This window comes from Thunnus thynnus, chromosome 21, assembly GCF_963924715.1.
Source record: "Thunnus thynnus chromosome 21, fThuThy2.1, whole genome shotgun sequence".
NCBI lineage: Eukaryota > Metazoa > Chordata > Actinopteri > Scombriformes > Scombridae > Thunnus > Thunnus thynnus.
In genome coordinates, this window is record NC_089537.1 from 26,390,172 (window position 1) to 26,414,703 (window position 24,532).

Here is a 24,532-nt window from a genome sequence, read left to right on the forward strand (position 1 = left end):
AAAGAAACACATAATGATGGTTTCCAGCTATAACTTAAACTATTTACACACAGTTCACAATTAAATAAGTGAATATACAGATTCATCAGGCTTTTAAAGTTCTTCTTTCAAGCAGAGAAAAATAAGCAGGTGGTTCAAAACAATGCCACTGTGTGTATGAGCACAAGATGAGCTCGTCTCTGCCTCAATATGTGTTCATCAGAGAAAGCTCAAGTATTGGCTGCCTCCAGTACACCTCCCTTCCACCAGCCATCCAATCAGAAGCAGCAGCAGCCAGGCAGAGCTGCCAGTGTGAGGCTGCACTCAGAAACAGAGCAGAGCCCTCTGCATTAGCCTGCCACACTGTCTCAGGTAGGTCCATTAACACACACACACACACACACACACACACACACACACACACACGCAATCCAAAGTTTGCAAAGATTTTCCTTTGTGTCAGAGTATAGATCCACTCTGCGTGATCTGCTGTGGCTGCTAAAATGGAAATGGCGTCATGTGTTTGATATTGATGTGGACGGGGGGATGCTGCATGCCTCCCAGCAGACCAGAGATATTGGCTTGATAGTATGCTGTGTATCAACTAGCTGCAGTACTCTGTGTGTGTGTGTGTGTGTGTGTGTGTGTGTGTGTATACCTCACCGGGACCTTTTCTGGCATAAACACCAACCTTGTCAGTACCAATAGTCCTCATGGGGATCAAATCCCAGTCCTAGTGAGGCAAAACATAATTTCTGAGGTCCTGGTTAAAGTAAGGGGTAAGGTGTGAATTAAGGTTAGGTTAGGGTTAGGGTTAAGGTTAGGCTGTCCATAATGAATGGAAGTCAATGCAAAGTCCTAACAAGCATAGCTGCGCAAACTTGTGTGTTTGGGGAGTATGAATAAGCCGGGAGGTTACACTGTCCTTGTATGGAGTGAATTATGTGTTTGGCAAGATGTCATTACCCGAGATGCTGATATTGGCTGACTGAATGAATACCTTTAAAGGGTCAGTTCACCCAAATCACACAAAAAATAGTGTGTCACTTACCAGTAGTCAGATAATTTGGGTTGTATTTGTGTAGGTTTTGAGATAAAATGTGTCTGTGTGATTTCTGACTGCAGAGGCAGAGAATTTTTTTTTTTTTCATCATTTGTGAACTGTGTTTAAGGTTTGTTTTGCAGGTAGACAGTATCTCTGCATCTAAACACTCCATTCACTATCTTATCGCTATCTTATTTACCATTTTGCTTTGTTTTTCATGCCTATACCACTCATTGGTGGAAAAATTTCTTTCTAATATCTTCTCTTTATTACAATAACCATGTTAGATATAATGGTTTCCTTTTCTAAATACTCTTATACATACATACACATACTATACATATCCTAAAATAATTAAGTCACTGCAAATGAATGCAAACATCCATCAAAGGACATGGACATAATTATTTTCTACATTTGATACAATCAAGTTTTTTTTTTTTCCATCTAACTGCATATCTTATACTTTTCGTCATTTCATCACATCATTGGGTTCTGCTATGTTTCCAAATGTACCAAATGTGTATATGGGTCAATGTCAGTTATGTTCCACATTAGTGTTGCAAATAAGTTTAAGTGGCCTCTTTGATGAGGTGGTCTGTGTTTAGATTTCTTGAAGAAGGAATGGCTGCTAAGATATTGTGGTTCTTTCTGTCATATAATTTGTGGAACTGTACATCATGATCTGTTTAGTGATCATATTGGTTGTTGAAATTTAGAGTCTTGTAGTGCAAGAATGTCAATCAATCTACCAATCACCCAGTCAAATTTATGCAGTTGCACTACAGAAAAGGCTGTCATTATTCTGTTTCCTTCTTATAGACCCTTTTCACCACAGACATTTTGATTATTTACACCTGTGCAGGAAAAGCCCAGGCTGGCTCACCTAAATGGAATGCAGCCATCATTCAATTCCACCTGTGCTTTTCCTGCTTTGACAAGTCAAAATGTCAGCTGTTAAAATGGTCTATTGTCAATAACGCCCATGAGAAGACTCCAACCAACAATGTGTTTATCTGTCTCTCAATACTTTCTTATTTCCCTACCATGTCTGTAACGCTCAGCTCCATTGTTTGCTACTTCCAGTTCAATTTGTTTCAATCTCTTTTCGCTTATTTGTTTTCTTTCTGAGAGTTAGATGAGGAGATAAATATCAATCTCATTTTCGTGCATTACGTATAAAGCTACAGTAGAGCAAGGAGGTGATGAGTTTAGTCTAGTATAACAACACGGAGTCCAGAGTTCAAAAATACACCTACCAACATCTGTAAAGCTCGCCAATTAACATGTTTGTAGCCCATTTGTTTAATGTGTGGTTTTAACTCACAAATATATAGTTTCATTTTTAAAAAAAGGCTCAGTACTATTCTAAAGCAAGTTATGTCATGTTAATCAAAGAGAAAGTGTCACCTGTGTGATTCGGATGAGGTTGAAAATGAAATGCATTTTATATTCTACTGTCCATTTTATCATTATCTTACAGTGAAGCTTTTCCTGAAATTATTCCTTCACTCCATCATTCTTTGAATCAGACAGGAGGACATAGTGCATTTGTTGAGGACTATGTTCATATGTTAGCAAGTATTTCCAGCAGCAGATAAGTATCAGGCTGTGGATACACACACAATACTTGTAAGTAAATCCATTCATGGTTTGAGATTTGTTGTCTATAACAAATATATATAGAATATCACCAGTCTTATCCTGTAACACATAATAAATGATTGACTCTAATTTCAATTTGGTTATTTCTTAACAGACAGCATGTTTCCTTTTAAATCACTGCATTATATGTTCAGAACAGCCTCCAGCTGTCTTGCACAGTCCACTGCAATGATTGCATGTGAATTCTCAGTGCAGTGTTTTACGGCTTTCACAATGAGAAAAATGAAAACTCTTACATATGTAAGTTCAGATGTGTGTGTAGTTGTGACACACACACACACACACACACACACACACACACACACACACACACACACACAGACACACACACACACAAAGTATCTGTATCCCTTAGTTCCTTACACAGATTTGTATTCCTCTGAGTGGACTTTCACTGATGTCTCTGTCATATCCATGTCATCTGTTAGACTGAAGCTTTTCACATGCAAGTGAATGCAGTCAAACTCACCAACACACACACTAGCATTCATGCATTAACCACTGTGGGATGCAGATGATGGCCTGACTCTGTTCCCTCCCCGTACTTCAGTCCTCAATGTCAAGAGCTGTAATGGATGAAGATCCTGTCAAACCGATGGAGAATAATTCTGCTGTGGGCTTTTAACTCATGCTTATGTCTGTGTGTGTGAGAGTATGTGTGAGTGTGGGTGGGAGAGCGTGTTTTAATGAAAGAATGTTTCTTTCTCACTTTCTGCTGCTTTGAGGACAAAGAAAGCCCTGAAAGCCCTCATCTTTTCACTTAGTGTTGACAGGTTGAAATATATTCAGAAGAAATCAGGCAGTTATAATGGAGGGTAAAAACACTCAGTGAATACATTATTTTAATGGTGAAATACAATTTGCCACCTTTGTTTGGGCTCACTTTCATCCTGAAGGAATACATTCAGAGCAGAAATGAATGTTGCTTCTTCCTGAAGATGATTACAAATTGGACAGTCTTTGTATTTGTCCACTATATCATAGAGAAAGGACTGAAATATTTCTCACATGTAATGCAACATGTTGCACATTTCAAGCTTCTACTGCTGTTATATAAAGTCCATACCGCTCATCACACAGGCACTTCTTTTCAAGTCTTTTTTCTCCAGGACTGAAACCAATTACTATTTCACAAAGATACAAGGCCTTGAGATTGGAGGATAAAAACCTCCTGATAACACCGGCATGTGTCCAACCTCACAGCTTCAATGTGACATTTTAGCACTAAATGTCTCTCCTGCTCTCTACTCAGCAAGGTTCTTGTTTTATTTGATTTTGGTGACATCCTTACACAGATCATCCTTTTATTGGTGTGTAAGTACTGGCCCTACAGTACATTTACTGTCTCTTCAACATGTTACATTTTCCTTCTATAAACCAAAATATCATAATTTACAGATTTATTTGCTACTGTTGGTAGTCAATGCTACCATATAAATTTCTCCCATCGTATTGTTGATTTTTGGAAATTCAGCACAGTCAGAGTTGACCCCGTCTCCTGCATGTTGTAAAATATATTATGGAGGAAAAGTATTCTTACACTGGGCAGACACCGTACATATAATGCCTGATTTTAACCCATAATTGTTCACTGCAACCAACTTTTGAATTTACACCTGATTGATAGTTATTTGATGTTCATTTGGAGATTTTGAGGAAAAGATTGATGCCTGATTAATTGTTTGAATGATCAATGATCTGACTGTTCAATGATTGATTCAACGATTGATATACTGGTGTATCAATATACATTGTTAAAGAGATATTAAAATATATGTATTAAAAACAAAACCCATGACTGAGGTTGGTTCTAACACTGCTACAATTCACATATCATATCATAACACTGAGACTTGGAAGACATCATGCATTTAAGCCACAGTTCTAAAAAGCAAATAAGGTGTATTACACACTGGTTTATTTTTTTATTGATTTAAGGTAAAGATAAATTAACATGCCTTCATCCCCTCCCTCCTTCCCTCCAAAAAATACCGAAAAAATACTGAAAAAAGTGCTTGAACTTAACTATTTGACTGAATATATAATGACATTTAGTAAACAGTTATCATTCAACATTCATATAAATAGAGCTGCATTCACTGTCCTTATACACATATTCACCTGTTGAGCAAACATAACACGTAAAATACAAAGCAAGGAAATATGTATGCTTATTGTACATTTAATCGTACATTAGGCATTACTTTAATGTCTGACATTTATAACACACTGCTGACTCTAGTTGATACAGATCAATTTGACGCCAGAACCTCAGATTATCCTAGCTAACACTGAATGCACCTCACTGGCTGCTTGTAACTGAAGGGAGGAAAAGTCGTTGTATTTCTTAAGTGCATCATATTGTTGTTATATTGTAGCTTGTGGGGGAAAAAGATGCAAACCTTTTTCACAACTTTATAACTTATAAAATGGGCACTTTCTCTCCAGGAGGCCAAATGGCAGGTGCTAGCTCACTGGGAACACCAAGTGCTGCACACATGGGCTAATGTTAGCTACTTTAGCAAAATTGTGCTAATAAGGCAGGTATAGTAATCAAGTAACATTAAAAGCAGGTGAGCCAACTGTCAATCACAGCTATCAATCAACGCCCACACGGCAGATATCAAAGCTACTATAAGTCTTCAAATCTTATTAACAGAGCAATCATTTCCAAAATGACCCCCAGCACACTTAATAGAGGGCCTATGAGTAGTAATATATGCTCTATGCAGGATCCTCATTTGTATAATTTTGTAACTAACATAATTAGAAATACCTGTTGTACCTTTTATGATTGCATTCCATTGCTCTTTGGTAAATTGTACCCTCATGTCTCTCCCTCTGAGCTTTAGTAGTTATAGTACAATCTGAACAGGCATTACATAACAATTTATAAAGTGCTGAGATCATACCTCTGTCAGTGGCCGTTCCTCTCAGTTTATTGTCCAGACAGATTTCAGATTCCACCTCAATACCTTGGGAGGAAAATGTCTTGTGAATAGATTTCAATTATAAAAAATGTAAGAATCCGGTGTCTTTTAAAACTTAAACAGTCCTTTCAATTTGTTCAATGGTATCATTCTGTCTTTCTTATACTTTCTTCCATTTCGTAAGGGGATTGTCCGTTTTTACTTTTGCCTTTAGGTACAACCAAAGAGCCTCCAAGGACACAAGTTGATGTGTTCACAAGATTTTTCCCTCCAACTTCCATCTTCCTCTTTTCAGCATTTTGGAGGACACAGACATCCTGTTTGAACAAAGCTTTACTGAAACTGACAATGGACAAAGCCCAGTTTGTGCTCAGTATGAGTCTACATCTTGACCAGTCAATCAAACCATATAGTATGAGTGTGAAAGTTGTTTTGGCCACACAGAAAGGTGATTAAGTAAAGTAAACGATTAACATGTGCAGTGTCTGCCCAGCTTGATACTGCACAGATCACAAGGTGGAAGTTGAGGAGGATGGCGAGTACACAAAGCTCACAACACCAGAGACTGCTTATCATTTAGATTTAAGTTACTTAAGCACTTGGTTAAGGTTGGCAAAGATGGTGGTTCTGATTCAATATTGAATAAGTCAACACATACTGTCTCATGCTTCAAGTCACTGTTGACTTTTCCAACATTTAATGGAGACCATCATCTTTCCCTACCCTGCTTACCTAAACCAAGTTATTTGAGTTGTTTAAACATTGCCATAAAATTGTTAATCATGTTTTAATTGCCTAAAGTAAAACTAATGACATACATTGTCAGTAAAGAATTTGCAGAGACATGTATATGTTCACTGTAAATGTTTTCTCATTAATTAGATAAAATAAAAACAAACACCGTAAGACAGGTGGCATCATGTTTCCTACTTATTGTATTTTCTACTTTTATATAAACACTTATTTTATGTAAACAACTGGTTTGCTAATTCAGTTTGAAACAGCAGCAGCGCCATTGGTTTGTGAATTGGTGAATTCTTTGGCTTAGTTACGGCTTCTACTACACAGACAGGGCTCACACTTTTGACTGGGACTGACACACAGCGAGTGTGACTGTCATTAGGGACACAGCCTCAGGGAACCTCATCTCCACTCTCAGCCTTATATTAATGACAGTTCAGTCAATACTCAATACTGCGTGTGTTGTCGGATTAACGCAGCTCCACATACACGAGGCCAATAAAGTTTGGTTTCACTCAGTTTCCACACCAGCATCAACCAGTGTCTCCAGATGGACCCTAAACTGTAGCAGTGTTTGTGTTTCTACCTGTTCTGTTGGAAGCTGGTTGCTGAATATGATTTCTGTTTGGATGATCTACTATATGTCGACAGTAGGTATAGTTTTGCTTTATGGCATGCTGGGTAGCAGTGCAATGGATAGATTTGTCTTAATGGATCTGTTACTGTATGTGCTGGGGAATGCACTGGTTAATTTCTGATGCTGTTCTAACTCCATTATTGACCTACTAAAGGTTCTTTATGAGACCTGCATTCTACAACCTTATGCAATTTTAGGTAACTACACAATTTATACAAACAGTAAAAACTGGGTATCCACAGTTTTAAAAAGGAAAATTCAATCATTTTAAGATTTTTTTAAGAGTGTGATTATTCTTTATTTTTCTAATTGTCACCAAATCCCATGAAAAGACCAACACCAACAATGTGTTAGTCCCTACCCTGATACAAATTGTTAAAAATGGCTCACAAATATATAGTTTAATTTAAAAAAAAAAAAAAAAAAAGAAAGAAAGAAAAGCTCAGTTATTTCCTAAGACAGCTGATCACTGTAGTTTTTCAAAAAAAAAAAAAAGTTACTCCAACAGGAGGAAATAGTGCATTTGTTGGGGACTACTTTCAGCGGTGGATTAATACACATTTGGTGTTCTAGTGATTATTTCTGGCAGCAGGATTCTGTGTGTGGGAATGAGTCAAAATAAACTACAGTATGTGTGTTCATGTCAATGAAGGAACATGTCATCCAGTGCAACAGTTGCTCATGCTGTGTTTGTACAATGGATCTCTATGGCACAGATGATACACACACAATACTTGTTAGCAGATCAGTTTATTGTTGGTTTGGCTCTGCACATGAGATTTGTTGATGTAAAAAAAACATAGAATATCACCAGACATATCCTTGAAAATCACAAATTTCTAGCTAAACATTACCAAAAAGCTTTTTTAAACTGCAGATGTACAGACTAGGAAAAATGGCACTAAGAGATTAGTGGATATACAAAAAATCTTGTCATTGCACCATGAATGTGGAACCATGGTTATCTAATAAGTGGATTCAGAAGATTTTAAAACTTTAACTATTGCATAAAATTTGTTGAGTTTTGGAGAAAATCTATGAATTGGGGTGCTGTTTGGTGCTATAACAAGTCAGAGTGTATTACTAAGATGCACACAGACATGTCCAATTCATGTGTGAAGCTGTAATTCCAGATTGTACGGTGCTATCAGAATACTGATATGGATTTGAATGCATTTATATTCTGAAGAAAAGAAGCTGTAGCCTGCAGTCTGTAGAGAATGCTCACTATGACGCATTCAAAGCAAACTACTTTTTTTTCACAAACCCACAACAAAAGCATGAAGTCAAACAATCTGAAAAAAGATGATAAATGGCTAATAAACAATACCACACATGGACATTCACTCACATGAAACATTATGTTCTAATGATTGAACGTTAAACTTAAATAGTCCATGACTCAACACTGCAATGTGTATTGGTTTTACACAGACTGTTCAGTCAATGTTGAGGATGTGGCTGTAGGGATTTGGATGAAATGTACCACAGTAGCTTTTCCATGTTTTATTAATTTTTGAGGGAGATGGGGATCTTGTTCTAGAAGTATAAAACATTTCTCTGGCTTGGTTCAGTTGGTGCAGTTTAAGTATAAAAATCATGGCTCTGCTGTCAGTATACAAAAACAGTCAAGCCTTACTGCAGATATAAATCATTAACAACAATAACAAGGATAAAAGGAGAACATGATACTGATGGATTTGTTGTTGCATCATTCTGCATTCTGTCTTATCAACTTGTACTCATCTGAAGCTGTAGATTGACGTTGCTGTTGATCAACTTGGTACTCGGGCATTTGAGTTCATATTTTACAGCAAAAGAGATAACTACAAATGAAAGGAACATAGTTAAGTCTTGTCGGTATGATCAGAAATGCAACATATCATTAATAACCATCTCTGTGTCACTACAGACATACTGTAGGTCCAGGATGTTAGCCTAGCTTAGCAGAAAGAGAGGAAACTGGAGGAAACTGCTTGCTTACCTGTATGCAGTATTAAAAAGTCCTGCTGTCACTAGCCTTTGTTCCATCAGCTTCTGCAACTCGGTGCAATATCTTATTCTATTGTAGGTTTCTTTCATCAGCTTCTTTGAAAAAGTGAGAGACATGAGTATCAACAGCAGACATTCATATTTGAATCACAGCCCTTCATGATCTGTTAGTTTATTAGTTTAAAAAAAAAGTTTGAACATAGGTGCAAATTTTCGTGAGTTTTTGCGCATCCTAAAGGCCTCAAACATGTTCATAAAATGAAAATTGACACATGAAGTCCAAAATGGCTGCCTTCCTGTCCAGAGAAAAAAATTGAAAAATATATATTATGTCCAGAATGGTGATAGCAATGATCCCACTGAATTTCATGAACATCAAAGTAACTTTATTCCAACATGGCCCTGCATTTGGGGCACCATGGAGCCTGCTGGCCACGCCTTAGGCAGGCAGTGTGTGTGTTATAAGTCATCATAACAGTTTCCTCCATATGCATAATATCCACCACCTCTCAGTTACAAAGTCATCACTTAAACTGTTCAACTTTTTTCTCTGCTGTCTACAGAAACGTCTCCACCAATCTCCTCCCTGGAGTCATCAACTCCACTGCCCTCAGTGTGTCAAGCAGGTTTCCCCTTCACCTGTAAAAGTCTTGGGCTTGTGGGAAAGGGTGTTAGCTCAAGGCTGAGGAGAACCAATATTGTTTTGATATCATATATCAATAATGCCACCCCTGTTTAGCCAAACAGAGGGAACCCATGACATACTGGTAAGGAGAAATAAGGTTATGTTGTAGGGCTGGATTTTCACTCATGCATTTCATACTCATTGCATTATTAATAATTGCTTTGAATGAAATTTCCTTACTTGAGTAACAGAGCCCTCACAGACTGACTTGACTCTCTGTAAAAGAGTTGTCAGGAGTGCACACTGTCCTGGCTGTCAACAAATCCCAGGTGACTTTTGGCTGTAATGGTGACTAGCTTGTTAGTGCAAATATTCCATTATTAGCTAAATGCTGATGCCACATACAGTTCATTACAGACTTGCCATAACCATAAGCCAACAGTCGAAAAAATAGTGGTGTGTGGCAATAAGAAAGAGGACATGTTTTTCTGCCTCCAGCATTCATTGATGTGATCTTTTATTCAACACAATAGAGTCACATCTGCTTGCAAAAAGTATGGGCTGCAGTGCCTTTCTTTTTATATTTATACATAAAAATTAATTTTCAATTATATGTGGTAGGGAGTTCAAAATCATTTTAGCCAATTCAAATCCAGTATTGAATCCGCTTATTTATTCTTATTATGCTTACCTTTCAACATTTGCAAGTAACTAAAGTCTAAAATAACTATTCAACTCAATTCAGTGTTATTTATGTAGCACCAAATCTCTACATTTATCTCAGGGCACTTTTGACATAGAGCAGGTCTAAACCGTACTCTTTAATTTACAAAGACCCAACAATTCCCCCATGAGCAGCATTTGGCAATAGCCATAAGGAAAAACTTCCCTTTAACAGGAAGAAACCTCAAGCAGAACCCGGCTGTAGGTGGGCGGCCATCTGCCTTGACCGGTTGGATTGACCACAACAGAAAGACGTCTAATCAGCTTTTGTTGGCAGAAATATTACAGTTTTTTGGCAGCCTAATTTATGTTCACAACCTGTAGCTACAACCTGAAAATGAAATAAGCGGTATAATATAATGTTCATTAAATGTATCCAACACATTCAGTTGTAGCCTGTTGTACTTCTCCAGCTACTGACTCCAATACTGAAGCTCCTGATTCACAAGTGTGACACTGATCAGATATCTATAAGCTTCTATTGCTCTTTGCTAATAAAAACACATGAGGGGAGATAAAATGTTTGATAAGATTTGTTAGCATCCAAACTTAATGAATGGCTAACTGGGAGAAAGATCCAAAATGTGGTCATTCAAGTAAGGTTAACACATGACCAACATTCAAACTCAACAATGAACAGCCTCTGAAAGCTCATTCTTCTTTTTAATGGCAAATGTATTTATCATTTTCCCCACGCGACTTGAATGCAGCATTGCTTCCCATCACAGTTAACAGTCTGCTGATGAGGTGGTGAGGGGGAGGTGGAGGAGGCAACAGCTGAGCAGTGCACTAAGTGTCAGGCCTGTTGATGGTTACCATGGCGTTCAGTCTGTCGCATGCACGTGTCCTTGTAGGTGTGTGTGTGTGTGTGTGTGTGTGTTATTAAAAACTTCCACTGGCAGACCTGAGAGTGTGACTGGCCAGTTGTGGATGAAAAAGGCTGACAATAGTTTTATTTTATTATTTATAGTCATCAAACTGGACAAGTACACTGCGTACCGGGTTGTCACTGGGCTTTGATTACAACTTTGAAACTGGGAGAAAGCTGACAATTTTTACAGAGTAAATGTCATGTTTTGTTGTTTTTTTATTATCCAAAATCAGTTTCTCAATACATTTTAGGTGAGCAAATGGTAATCAAAATCCTGAGTAAGGTTTAATTTTATATCCATGATACCTAGTTTTATTATTTCTTTATGAGGTCTGGGAGTTCAGAGACATGCTGTCGTCAGAGTATTCACTGACTAAATCCTCAAGTGGATATGTGTAACAACAAAAGTATGTTTGCCATCAAAGTAATTTTAAGAATGTTTTATATTTACAATCATTCTACACATGGTGGATTGAAATCTGGGCAGCGTGAGGCTAAATATCAACATTTTATTTGGATAAAAAGGAATTCTTTTTTTCATGGTGAGATAAGCTGCAAGAGATTTAAATGGTGATAATAGATGGTGATAGTTGGGATGTCAGTACGTCTGATTTTGTGAGTAACTGACTTTTTAAATATTTCACCAAGACCACTATCTCCCTAACTTTAAAGATGACATATTCTGCATATTTCCAGGTCTATATTTTTAATCTGGGGCTCTACTAGAATATGTTTGCATGATTTACAGTTTAAAACTTCCTATTTAACTCATACTGGCCCTTTATGCAGCCCCTCAGTTCAGCCTCTGTCTGAAACAGTCAGTTTTAGATTCTGTCTCTTTATGCTCCTGTCTCTTTAATCAGAGCAGAGTGGGCTCCCAGTGAGCCCCACTCCTCAATAAGGTAGAAAAAAAAAGATAGATTGAAAAAACCTTGCAAACGAATCATACAGAGCAGGTTGAAGCGCTGGCTTTTTACTTGCAGGGAGCATTTCTACATAAGTTCAGCTCAAGTTTTGTAACTTTGACCATGTTTAACATCCAACATCATAACGGGATATAAATAACAGAAAATCAAAAAAGCATAATATGTCCCCTTTAACCAAAGTGTTATCCTAAACCTAAGAAGACACAGGATGCAGGATGTGAACAACAGTTGGGCATTGCGAGCCCACCATCCTCCCTGACCATCTCTCTGCAACACATGTGTGGAAAAACAATGTTACACAATGTCTGCACATGTTGCAAAATGGCTGCCACAGTCCAATCTGTGTCTACATGGGATGTGTTCAGGCACAGTATTGAGGTAGATCAACACACAATCACTATAGATGCACGCATAAAATGGAAGAAAATAGACTTGAAACGTGAAGATACGCAATACACTTCTGTATTGCGCAAGTGAAAACTGAGCTCATACATGGTCTGTGTAGACAGCTGTAATGATCAAAATAGAAGCGTGTCTTTCAGAGGTGCGTGAATCGGACAACTGAAAAAGACACCTCCTGTGTGTTGCCAGTTAATATAATCCAGGCAGCTAAAACGTCTTCTTCCAAACATAGCTGACAAAACGTTGCATTTGGTTGTACATAAATGAAATTTCCTGGAGATTAGGTCGGAATATGAACATTCTATGCATTTGCTCTATATATTGTAACAGTGGAGATTCCCCACAGTTGACTTTACTGACTTCAGAAAGATGTGAGGGCAAATAAAATGAATCTATGGTAATCTTAATACAGAATGAGATGTTGCAGACACACGGTGTAAAACTGGTAGGAATGGTGTTTTCAACATTCTGATCTTGCTGAATGCTGCTGTAAAGCTGCCAAGTCACAGACAGCAGTACATTCTGTACTGTTTCATCCCGATGGAGTAATTCACACACTAAGATGATTATATTGATTTGTGGGCAATTCAAATTGTCACAACAGCCACTGCAGCTCAAATACTGCTGCCAGTCTCTGGTTAGACTCTGCTTGGTCACATTATGCAGAAGCAGGCTTGATGAAAGGAATGTGCCTACTGTGACTGTTCCAAAGAGAGATGTGGAGAAAGAGGAAAGCAAAAGGATTAGAAACTTGGTGGAGAGTGGATGGGTGCTGGCAGTATTTGATGTTTGGAGTCAGCAGCTACGGGTATCCTGTTAAATACTCCCAGCTTTGGAGTGAAAAGAGCCGACAGGCCTAGGGAGCTGCTGGCTGACACTTGGCAGGCAGCAGCACATGACCTCAGCTGCAGGGTGATGTGGATTCAGCCACGTCCTCCATGGAGTGGCACAAAATATCAATACCCAATCCAATGTTTGTGTTGATCAAAGAATATTAAGTATCTACCTCAGAATTTCACAGTCATCATTTAGTTGACCCAACAGTAAATCACAAAGAAACTGTCATACAATTTGCATCACTGCTTCAATGCAGTACCAAGGGTGCAAATCACCAGAGCTCCCAATTCCCTCTGCATTAGAGCACTTATATACTCCATTTTAACAATGTGTACAGGTAAACAAGGGCCAGCAATATAAGCGCCATTGTTAACAGTTTCCTGCATACTTTGTATACTGGTAGGATTAAATAGCAAATTCTGTTTTGTTTTGTTCTGTATGTGTATTCCTATTGAGTTGTGTGTATATGTACAGTATAAAGGCCCATCTACTGATGGGTGCTGCATAGCAGCTAAGCTGTGTGTGGTCTATGCTTTGCATTTGCCCCTATATGAAAATAAACATTGAAAAGATAAACAACACCAGTATTTCATCCAAGAGAATATCTAACTTTGCATACTGTAAACTATATGTTGTATCACTTAAGGAAGTTAATATATTGTTAACGTTGAGATCACAAAAACAAAAAAAAAACATCAGTGATCAGTCAATCAATCAATCAATTTTTATTTAGATAGCGTCAAATCACAACAAAAGTCATCTCAGAGTACTTTTCACATAGAGCAGGTCAAGACCATACTCTTTAAAACCTCAAGCAGAACCCGGCTCTTGGTGGGCGGCCATCTGCTTTGACCGGTTGGGTTGAGAGAGAGAAAGAAAGAGGGAAAGGGGGAGGGGGGGCACAGAATAACAACAATCATAACAATAACAACAACAGCAGCAACAGCAACAGCCAGGAAAGGATGCCAACAGGACTGTGAAGGACCGCGAAGGCTCGGCTCGGAACCCAGGGTTTCCTGTGAGATGAGAAAGCACAAAAAACTCCAAGGAAGAAGCAAAGTTAGTGACATGCATTGATGTTACATGAATGCATACAGATGGAGAGGAGGAGGAGGAGGAGCTCAGTGCATCATGGGAAGTCCCCCAGCAGTCTAGGCCTATAGCAGCATAAATAAGGGCTGATCCAAGGTGAGCCTGGTCAGCCCTAATGATGACAAGCTCTGTTAGTTTCACTCCGCAGCTTTGCTCCATTTGTTTGCCTCTTATAGATGTAACAGGGTCTATATAGTCATAACTCCAGTAGTGTATATGTTTAATGGCTCACAGGTGCTCTCTCTCAGTTCAAAAAGGAGAGATCAATTGGAGTGTATAACAGTATTTATTGATGTTAGCAATAGAAAGAGTTTTGGCGGTTAGACTCCATTAATGTGAAGAATCTTCATAAAGCGAAGGCCCAAATGAGTATAGGAAATAGGACAGGATCCCTCTGTATGTCTGAAAGACAGAATGGCAGAATTACAGCAATATTTAAAGAATGACATCTGGGGACTGATTGGTTTGAAGAACGCAGGCAGAAATATCATTGGTCAGGTATGATGATGTCAGAATCGTGAATGAAGGGATTCTGACAGCGTGGGAAAGTGGAAGTGATGGAGAGAAATAGAACAGGGGGAAACAGACATTAACCCATAGTGAAATAAAGGTGGTACGAGGGAGGAGATCTTCCTTCTTGAACTTTCGCCAAAGTTTCATTAGGCACTGGTAGCATTTTTTTTTTAAACTTTTATTCATTCAGGGGAATTTCACTGAGAGCAATGCTCTCTTTTTTAGGACAGCCCTGATCAGATTCACACATTCATACCTTGAGGGTGCCCAGTGCAACCACAGTCTGATCTGCTGGCCACTGGAGTAACCTCTGCTGGAGTTAAGGTCTTGCTCAAGAGCACCTCAGTGGTGGTAATGAGGGAGGGGCAAGCGCTTCTTCTTCACTTTCCTGACCCAGATTTATCCTGCCGGTCCCGGAGAATGAACTGGCGACCCTCCATTCACAAGCTCACTTCTCTAACCTTTAGGCAACTAAAGGCTGCCTCAAACTGCCTTGAACTCCATCAGGCACTGGTAGCTGTATAACTTATAACTGTATAACCAGCCCAAGGTGCATTGTTGAGTTGAACATAATTCCTGTCTGGATTATATCGACTGGCAACATTATTTTCAGTCCAGTCATTCTTATAGTGCATGTTGTAGGTCAGAGGTCAGAGTGGATGGTTGGGTTTACAAAGCACAGACCTTTCACTGAGACCATGGTTCACGCCTTGCATTTGATTGGGTTTAGACTACTAGAGCATTTAACTTAGTGTTAAGTAACATTGGTGGTTTTGGTTAAACAGTCAACACATCTCCTCCTGAACCAAGTCAACTATCTCCTCACAGATCTACTTTGGCTCCCAGCAGATAATTAGGAGAACATTTTTAGATAAAGCTGTCATGTTTAATTGAGCTGTTGTAAACTCATCATAATCTGCAAGCTTGTGTATGTGTTCCACAGTACCAAACACATCTGCTGTTCTCAAAAGTAAAGGCATGAATGAGGAGAAGTTTGTTATATAACTGTTTCAACTAAGAACGGTTTTGGAATGCTGATGCAAGCAGCTACCAAAATACTAAATCACAGTATGTGCTGATGAAAACAAAGACCATGTCCAATGTACACATACACATACTGCAAATCAAGAAACGCATATCACTTACTATCCATGTAGTGCTTTATGTTAGAGATACAGCTCCTTCCACCGTTCTTAAAGTGTTTTCACTACTTGACCCTACAAGATAGACCAGATTTCATGCTGCAATCACAGCATTTAGCTTGAATGAAGGTACTGTTCAGCAGCCTTTGTGGAGCTTCTGACTGATTGCTGTCAAAATACCATTTCAGTCTTTACAATGTCTTTGTTGATTGCATAAATAATCATTGAGTTATGGTGGAGAGAGCTTATCAGTTAGGGCATAAATATTGTTCATTTGAATTTGCCTGTATATATGTGGATTATTTTGTCAGTGTCCTGTGAAAACCATGTATCTCCAAAAAAAACACTTTTCATGACCTTAGAAAACCCGTTTTACATACTGTTAAATTTGGAAAATAATTTAATACCAAAAACATCAAAGAGTTCCAATCTTGCTAAGTTTGTTAAAATAATGGATACTTTTAGATATTAATCATATTTATTTATTCAATAATATTATTTCCTTACCATTTTCTTGTTTATTGTGTTGGATTTGTCCAGAGTTTGATTTCAATTACTGGGCATGGGTCACTAACCACTTAATTTATTTGAGTTTCTTTTTATTTTCTTACATTAGTTAGTATCTGTTGGTATGTTGATGTACAGTACCTCCTCCAGGAGTCACTGTGGAATGAAGACAATGACTTTTGCAAGAGGTGTCACTGTAACTGTGGTGCAACTGTGATGCTGTCATGTTAGAGCTATAACATATTAGTGATGCATTAGTAGCATGTTCTGCTGGGTGAAAATTAAACTTCAAGGTATGTAGTCGATGATGGTTTTTATGATGAGTAGTAATAGTAATTTATATATCTGTGTGTGTGTGTGGATCGTGGGACTCAGCTAATCATCTGCAGGGACACTCCGACAGCATGTGGGAGGCAGACCCACTCCTGCAATCTTATATAAGAACAGATATAATGCCATCTAATTCAGCTTTTGATGTGCGTCCTCTCTTTCTGCATATAACCCACTTGGGGAAACATTCACTCAGCACAGCAACGGCAAGCACAAACAACATAGAGACCAACCCCCCCCCCCCCCCCCCCCACACACACACACACACACACACTCACCCCATCCTTCCACAGATACATCTGAAGTGTTTCTCCGCCTGGCACAGAGTATTTAAGTGTTGCCCATGGACAACTTCAAAGTGCTTCTTGCACTTCAAGGGTTGCTTAGGAAGATTTGCCAAAGTCACATTGGTGTGATTACGTTCACAATAACATCCTGGAGTGTTATTGAACCAGTCCAGTGTTCTTGTCTGCAGTGTTGATTATGAAATAGCAAGGATGATTAGCATTGTGACAAGTTCTCTGCTAACAAAAAAACCCCAAAACAATCTGACAATTCAGGGTCTTATTTGTATGTTTCTGCTATATTCTTTTTGCATTAAATGTACATATAATCAAGCTATAATGTATTGATTCCTCTAATGTGCTGTGTTATATAGAGTGCAATATTGCACACTTAGAAATAATAGGCTTGGCTTGTCTTTCAGTGGCTGAGTGCACTTCATCTGCTTCTATCTGTTAACATGATTATGTCTTTGCTGTTTATTTAGAGGGGTGTCACACAAACAAAATATGGATTTGTCATAAGGGAAATAAAAAGACAATGTAAACAGTGGGAGACATCTGAGGAAGGCAAGGTTAAGGAGCCTGCAAATAATGCAGGTTGAAGTAAGGATACTGTGATAAAGCTTATACTGATTCCTATGCACAAAAGTGACCAACTCAGCTATGCATTTAGCAAAGGCACACACTAACAGTTCCCCTTCTTCCTCCCACAAAAATGTCTTTTATGAATTTTCCTTTTTCTCTCTTCTCAGAGAGCTACCTCCTTGGAGAGAGAGGCAGATGGAAAAGAACTGAACGAAGGTTGCACCACAACTGAGAATCACAACTCCTTCACTGTCACCATGGAAACTGAACAATCAGAGCTGGCGATGGACTGTGAAGTGGAGGTCGCTGTGGCTGATTCACCTGAGCAGGGGAAGGTTTTCAGTGCATATGATGAACAAGGTTGTTTTGAGACAGATTCATCAGATTCCCTGGGGGAAAAGGGAAAGCTTGGCACATTATTAACTGACCTGCCAACCAACACAACTGAGACTGACAAACCTGACTGCTCTGAGACCAGTGTTTTCACTGAGATGCCTTGTCAGGATCAAAAGGAAGCTTTGATATTAGAGCCAGGGCATGAAGAGCTAAACAGAAATGAGTCAATCAACTCATCTGTGTCTGACACACTCTCCAGTGCTGACAGTGTTTATGAAAATGAGGCTCATCATAAGAAACAGGACACGCCAGAACAAGACCCTGAGCAAGAACAAGACCCTGAGCCAGAACCAGAGCAGTACCCTGTGCCAGAACATGACCCTGAACTAGAGCAATACCCTGAGCCAGAACAAGACCCTAAACTAGAGCAGTACCCTGAGCAAGAACAAGACCCTGAACTAGAGCAGTACCCTGAACTGGAGCAGTACCCTGAGCCAGAGCAATTCCCTGAGCCAGAGCAAGACCCTGAGCTAGAGATATACCCGGAGCTAGAGCCTGAGGCTGAGGATAATGAGCCCAGTCCCGAAGATGTTGGCTATCAAAATCTGGCAATAGACACAGAGGAAGACCCAGAGGTCCCTGAACCACCTATTACAGAGGAGTCAATATTAGAACAGTGCATTAGAGAAGAGGCTATGTCAGATGTGTCCAATGAATCCCACCATGACCTTGACCCTGATGAAATGGACGAATGCCTGAGAGTTGAGATTGCAGCAGCTTCGTCAGATAGTGAGACAGACGAAAAATGGAGAACAATATTTTCCTCTTCTATAAATAGAGAAGATGATGACTCATATCTTGACAGTCTTCAGTTGAGTGCCCAGGAGCTCTTTGTCCAGAAAGTTGAGGTGACAGACTTTGAGGAACAAGACAACAATCACTACGAAGAGGTCCAACTTGAGATTCCACAAGTTGAAGAAGTGCTGGAACAGCCTGATGATATAGTTTCTTTCTCCACCCCACCACAGGATGTTAAATATAACCTTTTAGGCCTTCAAGGCTTGTCCAAAATCTCGGAAGATGAGAGTGAAAATGGGAAAGATGCCAATCATAATGACACCACCCACCAACAGCATTCCCAGCACCTCATCTCAGATCCAAACAAAAAGCTACCTAAAGACTTCTGTGTAATACAGGAGACAAAGAGTGAGAATGTTAGCACAGAGCATGTGGACTTCCAGCTGGCTCGTAAACAGTGGCGGGAAATGGAGGAGCAAACCAAAAACAAGATTATCTTACCTACAACCAAGCAGCCTAGCTTCCATGGCAGCCACAGCTTCATGTACACGCCGGTCCGCAACATTGAAAGAACAAACAAGAAAGCACATGAACTGGAGAGCTTGAATCTGGTTGGAGATTATGCTCACACACAATTCAGCCCTTGTTCAGAAGATTCTGGCCTGGATGATTCCAGTTACAGGTCCCCTTATGATGACCCAGAAACACCAGTTGAACGGGAGATTCGCATATCAATGGAGAGAGAGGAGAACTTAAAGAAAGAGAGAGGTCTCTCCAGGATGGGCAAGTCCACTGATTGTGCTCCATCACGAAGTATCCCCAGATCCATCAGCACTCCACTGACGCCATCATTCATCATCACCTCCTCACCCACAAAGGAACCACTGAAACATGAAGTGTCAGCAAACAATGTTATCATTCTCGACCCTAGCAATGATTTCACCTCCAGCCCCAGACATGGCAAAGACAACATGGCAGCTCGGTCCGACGAGTGGCGTTCTGAGGAGAGCAGCTCCAACCTCATCATCCTAGAGACATCCAATCTGATTATTCGCAGTGCCTCTGAGTTCTCTCTCAACAAAGCCTGTGATCAGCCCCAGGAGAAAATGTTCCTGAACAACCCCTTTTTCAAGCTGCGTTCAAGAAGCCAAATATCACTGGTGGATGAGGAGATTAAGATGGTGAAGCAGAGGGAAGAGGAGCTGAGGAAAGAGAGGGCAAACCTGTACGGCAAAGACAGGTTCAACACTGACAGGATGTTGTCAAACCACATGGACACTTTAGCATTTGACAATTCAGGTATATCTTTGTATATAGTCAGTATATAAAATACTGACCACAGAATACATTATTGACATATTTGTCTTTGTTATTAGTTGATGTACCAGTGAAGTGCAAGTCCTCTCCATCATCACCAATGAAGACAGCCTACAGGATGGATCGTTCTGCTTTGTCCTGCGATCACAGAGTACGTTCTAGCTCATTTTTCTTTTCGAACTTCACTTTCTTATTTCAGTCTAAAGAACTGCGGTATGTTTTGCATGATACTTTATGAAAAATATTTCCATAATAAGTATTTATCATTTAAATTGGTATCTTTCAGTTGTGTGTATCTTGTCTTAATATACAAAAAATGAGGCATTGTGGCACAATGTAGCTTGATAACTCTGAGCTTACCATGCTAAAGAGATTTGCTCATTCCACCCTCAGTCTAATAACCTGAGAGAGGAGGTGGATGTGGAGGTGGAGGTGGAGGTGGAGGAGGAGGAGGAGGAGGAGGAGGAGGAGGAGAAGGCGGTGGAGGAAGTGCTTTGAAAGCAGGTAAACAATCAGCTGTCTTTTTCAGTTTCCAGAGGTCTACACTGGAGGAAGACGCAAGAGTGCCATGGCTCTGCGCTGGGAAGCGGGCGAGTTTACAAAAAATGACTGAAAAGGAACAAGTCAACAGTATGCCATAAAAAGGCATTGATTGTGAGTGTTATACCATTCAAGTTAGATGCAATGTTGCAATTGTTTGTTTCATGTTGTGACATAATCTAAACTCTCTGCTTCTGTGATGCTTTGGGCAAAAATAGCAAGACAATGAGAATGTTTGTAACCCCACTGAAATACTCACATTATTATACCATGCAGATGGATAACACTTGATTCTGGTGGGAGGGTGGTATTATTTTCCCACACAGCTCTCACATGTCCACATCAGCGTTTTAAATCAACATCGATAGCTGGAAGGCTGCTGGTTTCAGCTCTGGCTACAGCTTCTTCTACTCGTTGGAGTAGCAAAGTAATACAGTGCCAACACACTCTTTCCATTTAAAAAGCATATTCCACCAAATAATGAACTAACAATTTGGAATTTGGATCTGTGGCAAGTCACCATGGCTTAAATGAGATAATCCATCCTGATCAGTGCAGTTATAAAAAAATAACGCACTCCACTGTGGCAAACTCAAGTTATCAGCTAATTTGTCATGCAATAATCTTTAATAACTGCATGTATAATTATGGATTATGCTTTTCATATGCATATAACATTTTAAAAAGGTCCAATCCTGAAGCACAGAAAACAAAATAAAAACAAAAAACTGCCAGTAGAATAAAAAGATTTTATAGAGTCTCTTTATTTCTGATTGGGCCTTAAGTAGGGTACAAGGTTAGTATCAAAGGATAGGTTTTGATTTTTTCAGGTCTATTTTATTACCATATTTACTAGCCATGCATACTGTATGTTGAAAGTGTTATTGGAACATATCATTCTTCTCTCTATACTGGCTGTGAAATGATTCCTTCATAGAATGACTACACTGTAAGAAGTAGGGATCAAGAAGTTCAGCGGAAGCTAATATGTGGCTTTCGTAGTCTGAGATTGACAAATTAAGTGGGTATCTTCAACCTAGGCAGTCTAATTAATTTTATGATGAACTAAGATTTTACAGTGTGTCCTGGTCTTGTGCAGAAGTTCCCTGCAAGTTCTCTGTGTGCAGAGCTGCCAAGTCTCACACTTTGACCATGAGACTCATGCATATCAACCAGTTCACACACTCACACTGAGAATCCCAAAATAAGTAAAATTGCTTTTTTCTCACCACACATGCCTTTTCATCTTTTTTTTCCTCCAATGTAAAATTTGTGATTTTTACCCTGTGCCTAGACCACAAGCATAGTGTGAGCGGCGCATTTAGCAGAGCAGCAGCAGCAGCAGCGAGTGCTCCGGTGTTCAGGTGCTCAGGCGCTCTGAGCCCAATACACAATGATAAATAGACTTTCAGATAAGACCCCTCCGGACCGGAACAAATTTCACTCCAAGCAGTAGTCAAAACTTGGCAGGCCTGTCTGTGGGTTTATAACTATGAGTGACACCTTTCATATTATTCATAGTCATTTGATCCTTTGCTAATATAAAAATAATGATTGATTAATCAAGCCTTAGGTAACCGACTTTGGAACAACACCAGCAACAAATCTATCTGCAACTGCACACTACAGAAGTATCTCTCGACTCTGGCTTACCAAGGAACAGACTGGGAAATATAAAGCAGGAATTTTGCACCAAAAAAGTCGGTGAAAATATCCCGTTCACTATTTGTGTTTGGCTGAACTTTAGACTGCATTTTCGCACAGAATAATGACTGTAGATTTTGTCCTTTACAGTTCTTAAGAGGATCACTTCACAAACAGTACAGACAGGAGGAATGATTACAATGACCAATAACTCTTTCAAAATAGATATGGCATGTGGCTGTTGTATGAAATCCAAACTTATCCTTTACATAAAAGCCGACAGTATTCTGACAGTAAACTGAAAGTATTTGTGAGACAGGTTTTTTGCTGATGCCTGAATGTTAGACAAATGTATTGTTGAGTCAACTCTTTGCTAAACCTTTCTTGACATTATAAATGTAAATCAGATTTGAAAACATATTTTGATGTTACTGTATGTCTTTATGAAGCAAATGCTACATTGCTCAGTGTATATTAATTGTATTTTCGTACTATGCTTTTTTGCTGCAAATGATATTTCAGGGTGAGCTGGATGGGCATTAATCAGCACATTATAAAAAAAATAAATTATACTCATACCTCATTACTGTAAAAAAAAAAAAAAAAGTCCGTCAGGCAACTCGTATGATGAATGTCAAGATTTTATTGAGAATAAAGATAAACACTGATTTCTTTTCTCTGTTTTATCTCTCCCTGACTGATACATAGAAACATTTGAGTTGTCTGCCTGAACTAGCTCCAAATTATTTTCTATGACCGTAGGACAATCCATACCAAGTAAAGGTATTTGTGAACAATGCTGTCACAGTGCTCAAAACTAGTGGACCAATGAGACTATGGGGAATGTGGACTTACATTGTCTGAATTCTCACATCAGTGCTGTGGAAACTCCAAATGATGAAATAGTTTTTACAAATTGATATATTTAATTCTCTATACAATAGCATTATGAATGGCAGTTCAGTTACACTATATAGAGTGAAGCTACAGTATAATACATATTTGAAAATCTGATATACTTCTTGTAAATGTTCAAATTCTGACTTTGTTTTCCAAAATTCAGCAATTATTTCCATTTTTATGTAACGTGGCATTTGTAGCCCAGTATTCATTTTGGAACAATTTTCTTTGTGTTTCCCCTTATTATGAGTTTCATGCCCCCATACAAGTAATTTCCAAAGGGAATTTTCTTAAGTATAAACACTGGTGTATGCTGATTTTGGTAAAGAAGAAATGTTTATTTACAGCCTTGATAATTCCAGCTACTCTGAAAAGCAGCTTATAAAGAGCTTGGTACTTTCTTGATGTTAGATTCGGCTGATCTTAAACAGCATTGTTTTACATTTCATGTTTGTATGCTTCATTGTTAAAGTATAGCTTACAAATCTCAAGAATTGCTTGCTGATGTTTAAACATCCTGTGAAATGACCTTGCCATGGCGTTTTGGGCTTATTGAGCTCTTTATGACTAAATATGCAGGGACTTTTCACTTTGTATTACTCATGCAAGTACTAAAGAGATAAGTGCAACAATAAAAGATGTATATGAAGAATGTTGGCTAGTTTTATTTCTTTTGGTAAAGGGATTACTTATGTAAAAATGTTAGATAAAAGTAAAATGTAGCTCAGGTGCTGCCTTACATTTTTAAAGGGAGGTGAAGAAAAAGTGTTATATATGATGATGATGTTAGATGATAGAACTATTAAATGAAAGAACACATTTAGGATACAAAGTAAAGTGCATCAGTAGCAGAGCCCTTAAACTAACAATAAATTACACTTTGCAGCAAGCATTATTAAGTTACATAAAAACATATGCCTATAAACAACATGAACGACACAAAAACACATATTAATGTAATAGGAGTGTCAGTAGAGTTTTTGCACAACGCATACTTCACATGCACACACATACATCCAACAAGTCCTCCAAATTAAATGACCAAACAGGTTGTTTGACCTGCACTCCAGAGCGACACACAGAAGCATTTTCAGAACGTTTTCTAACCAGGCACCTCTATCAGCAGTCATCAGCATGACAACATCATCTGTCTGTGTTTTCCAAAACCGTT

The 24,532-nt window shown here is 38.9% G+C and overlaps 1 protein-coding gene across 1 annotated transcript; it reads left to right on the top strand.

The window, feature by feature from the left end:
• The first annotated feature begins 167 nt into the window (after nt 1-167).
• palmdb (palmdelphin b) lies at nt 168-20,775 on the top strand. The gene is made up of 5 exons (XM_067578907.1): nt 168-351; nt 443-567; nt 17,994-20,259; nt 20,337-20,428; nt 20,671-20,775. The coding sequence occupies exons 1-5, from the start codon at nt 168-170 to the stop codon at nt 20,773-20,775; spliced, it is 2,772 nt and encodes a 923-aa protein (XP_067435008.1).
• The last annotated feature ends 3,757 nt before the right edge of the window (nt 20,776-24,532 follow it).

Coding starts and splice junctions, on each gene's coding strand:
- palmdb (XM_067578907.1), top strand. CDS start 168: ATGAGCTCGTCTCTGCCTCAATATGTGTTCATCAGAGAAAGCTCAAGT. Junction 568..17,993: donor CCAGAGATATTGGCTTGATA/GTATGCTGTGTA, acceptor CTCTCTTCTCAG/AGAGCTACCTCCTTGGAGAG. Junction 20,429..20,670: donor CTTTGTCCTGCGATCACAGA/GTACGTTCTAGC, acceptor TTCCACCCTCAG/TCTAATAACCTGAGAGAGGA.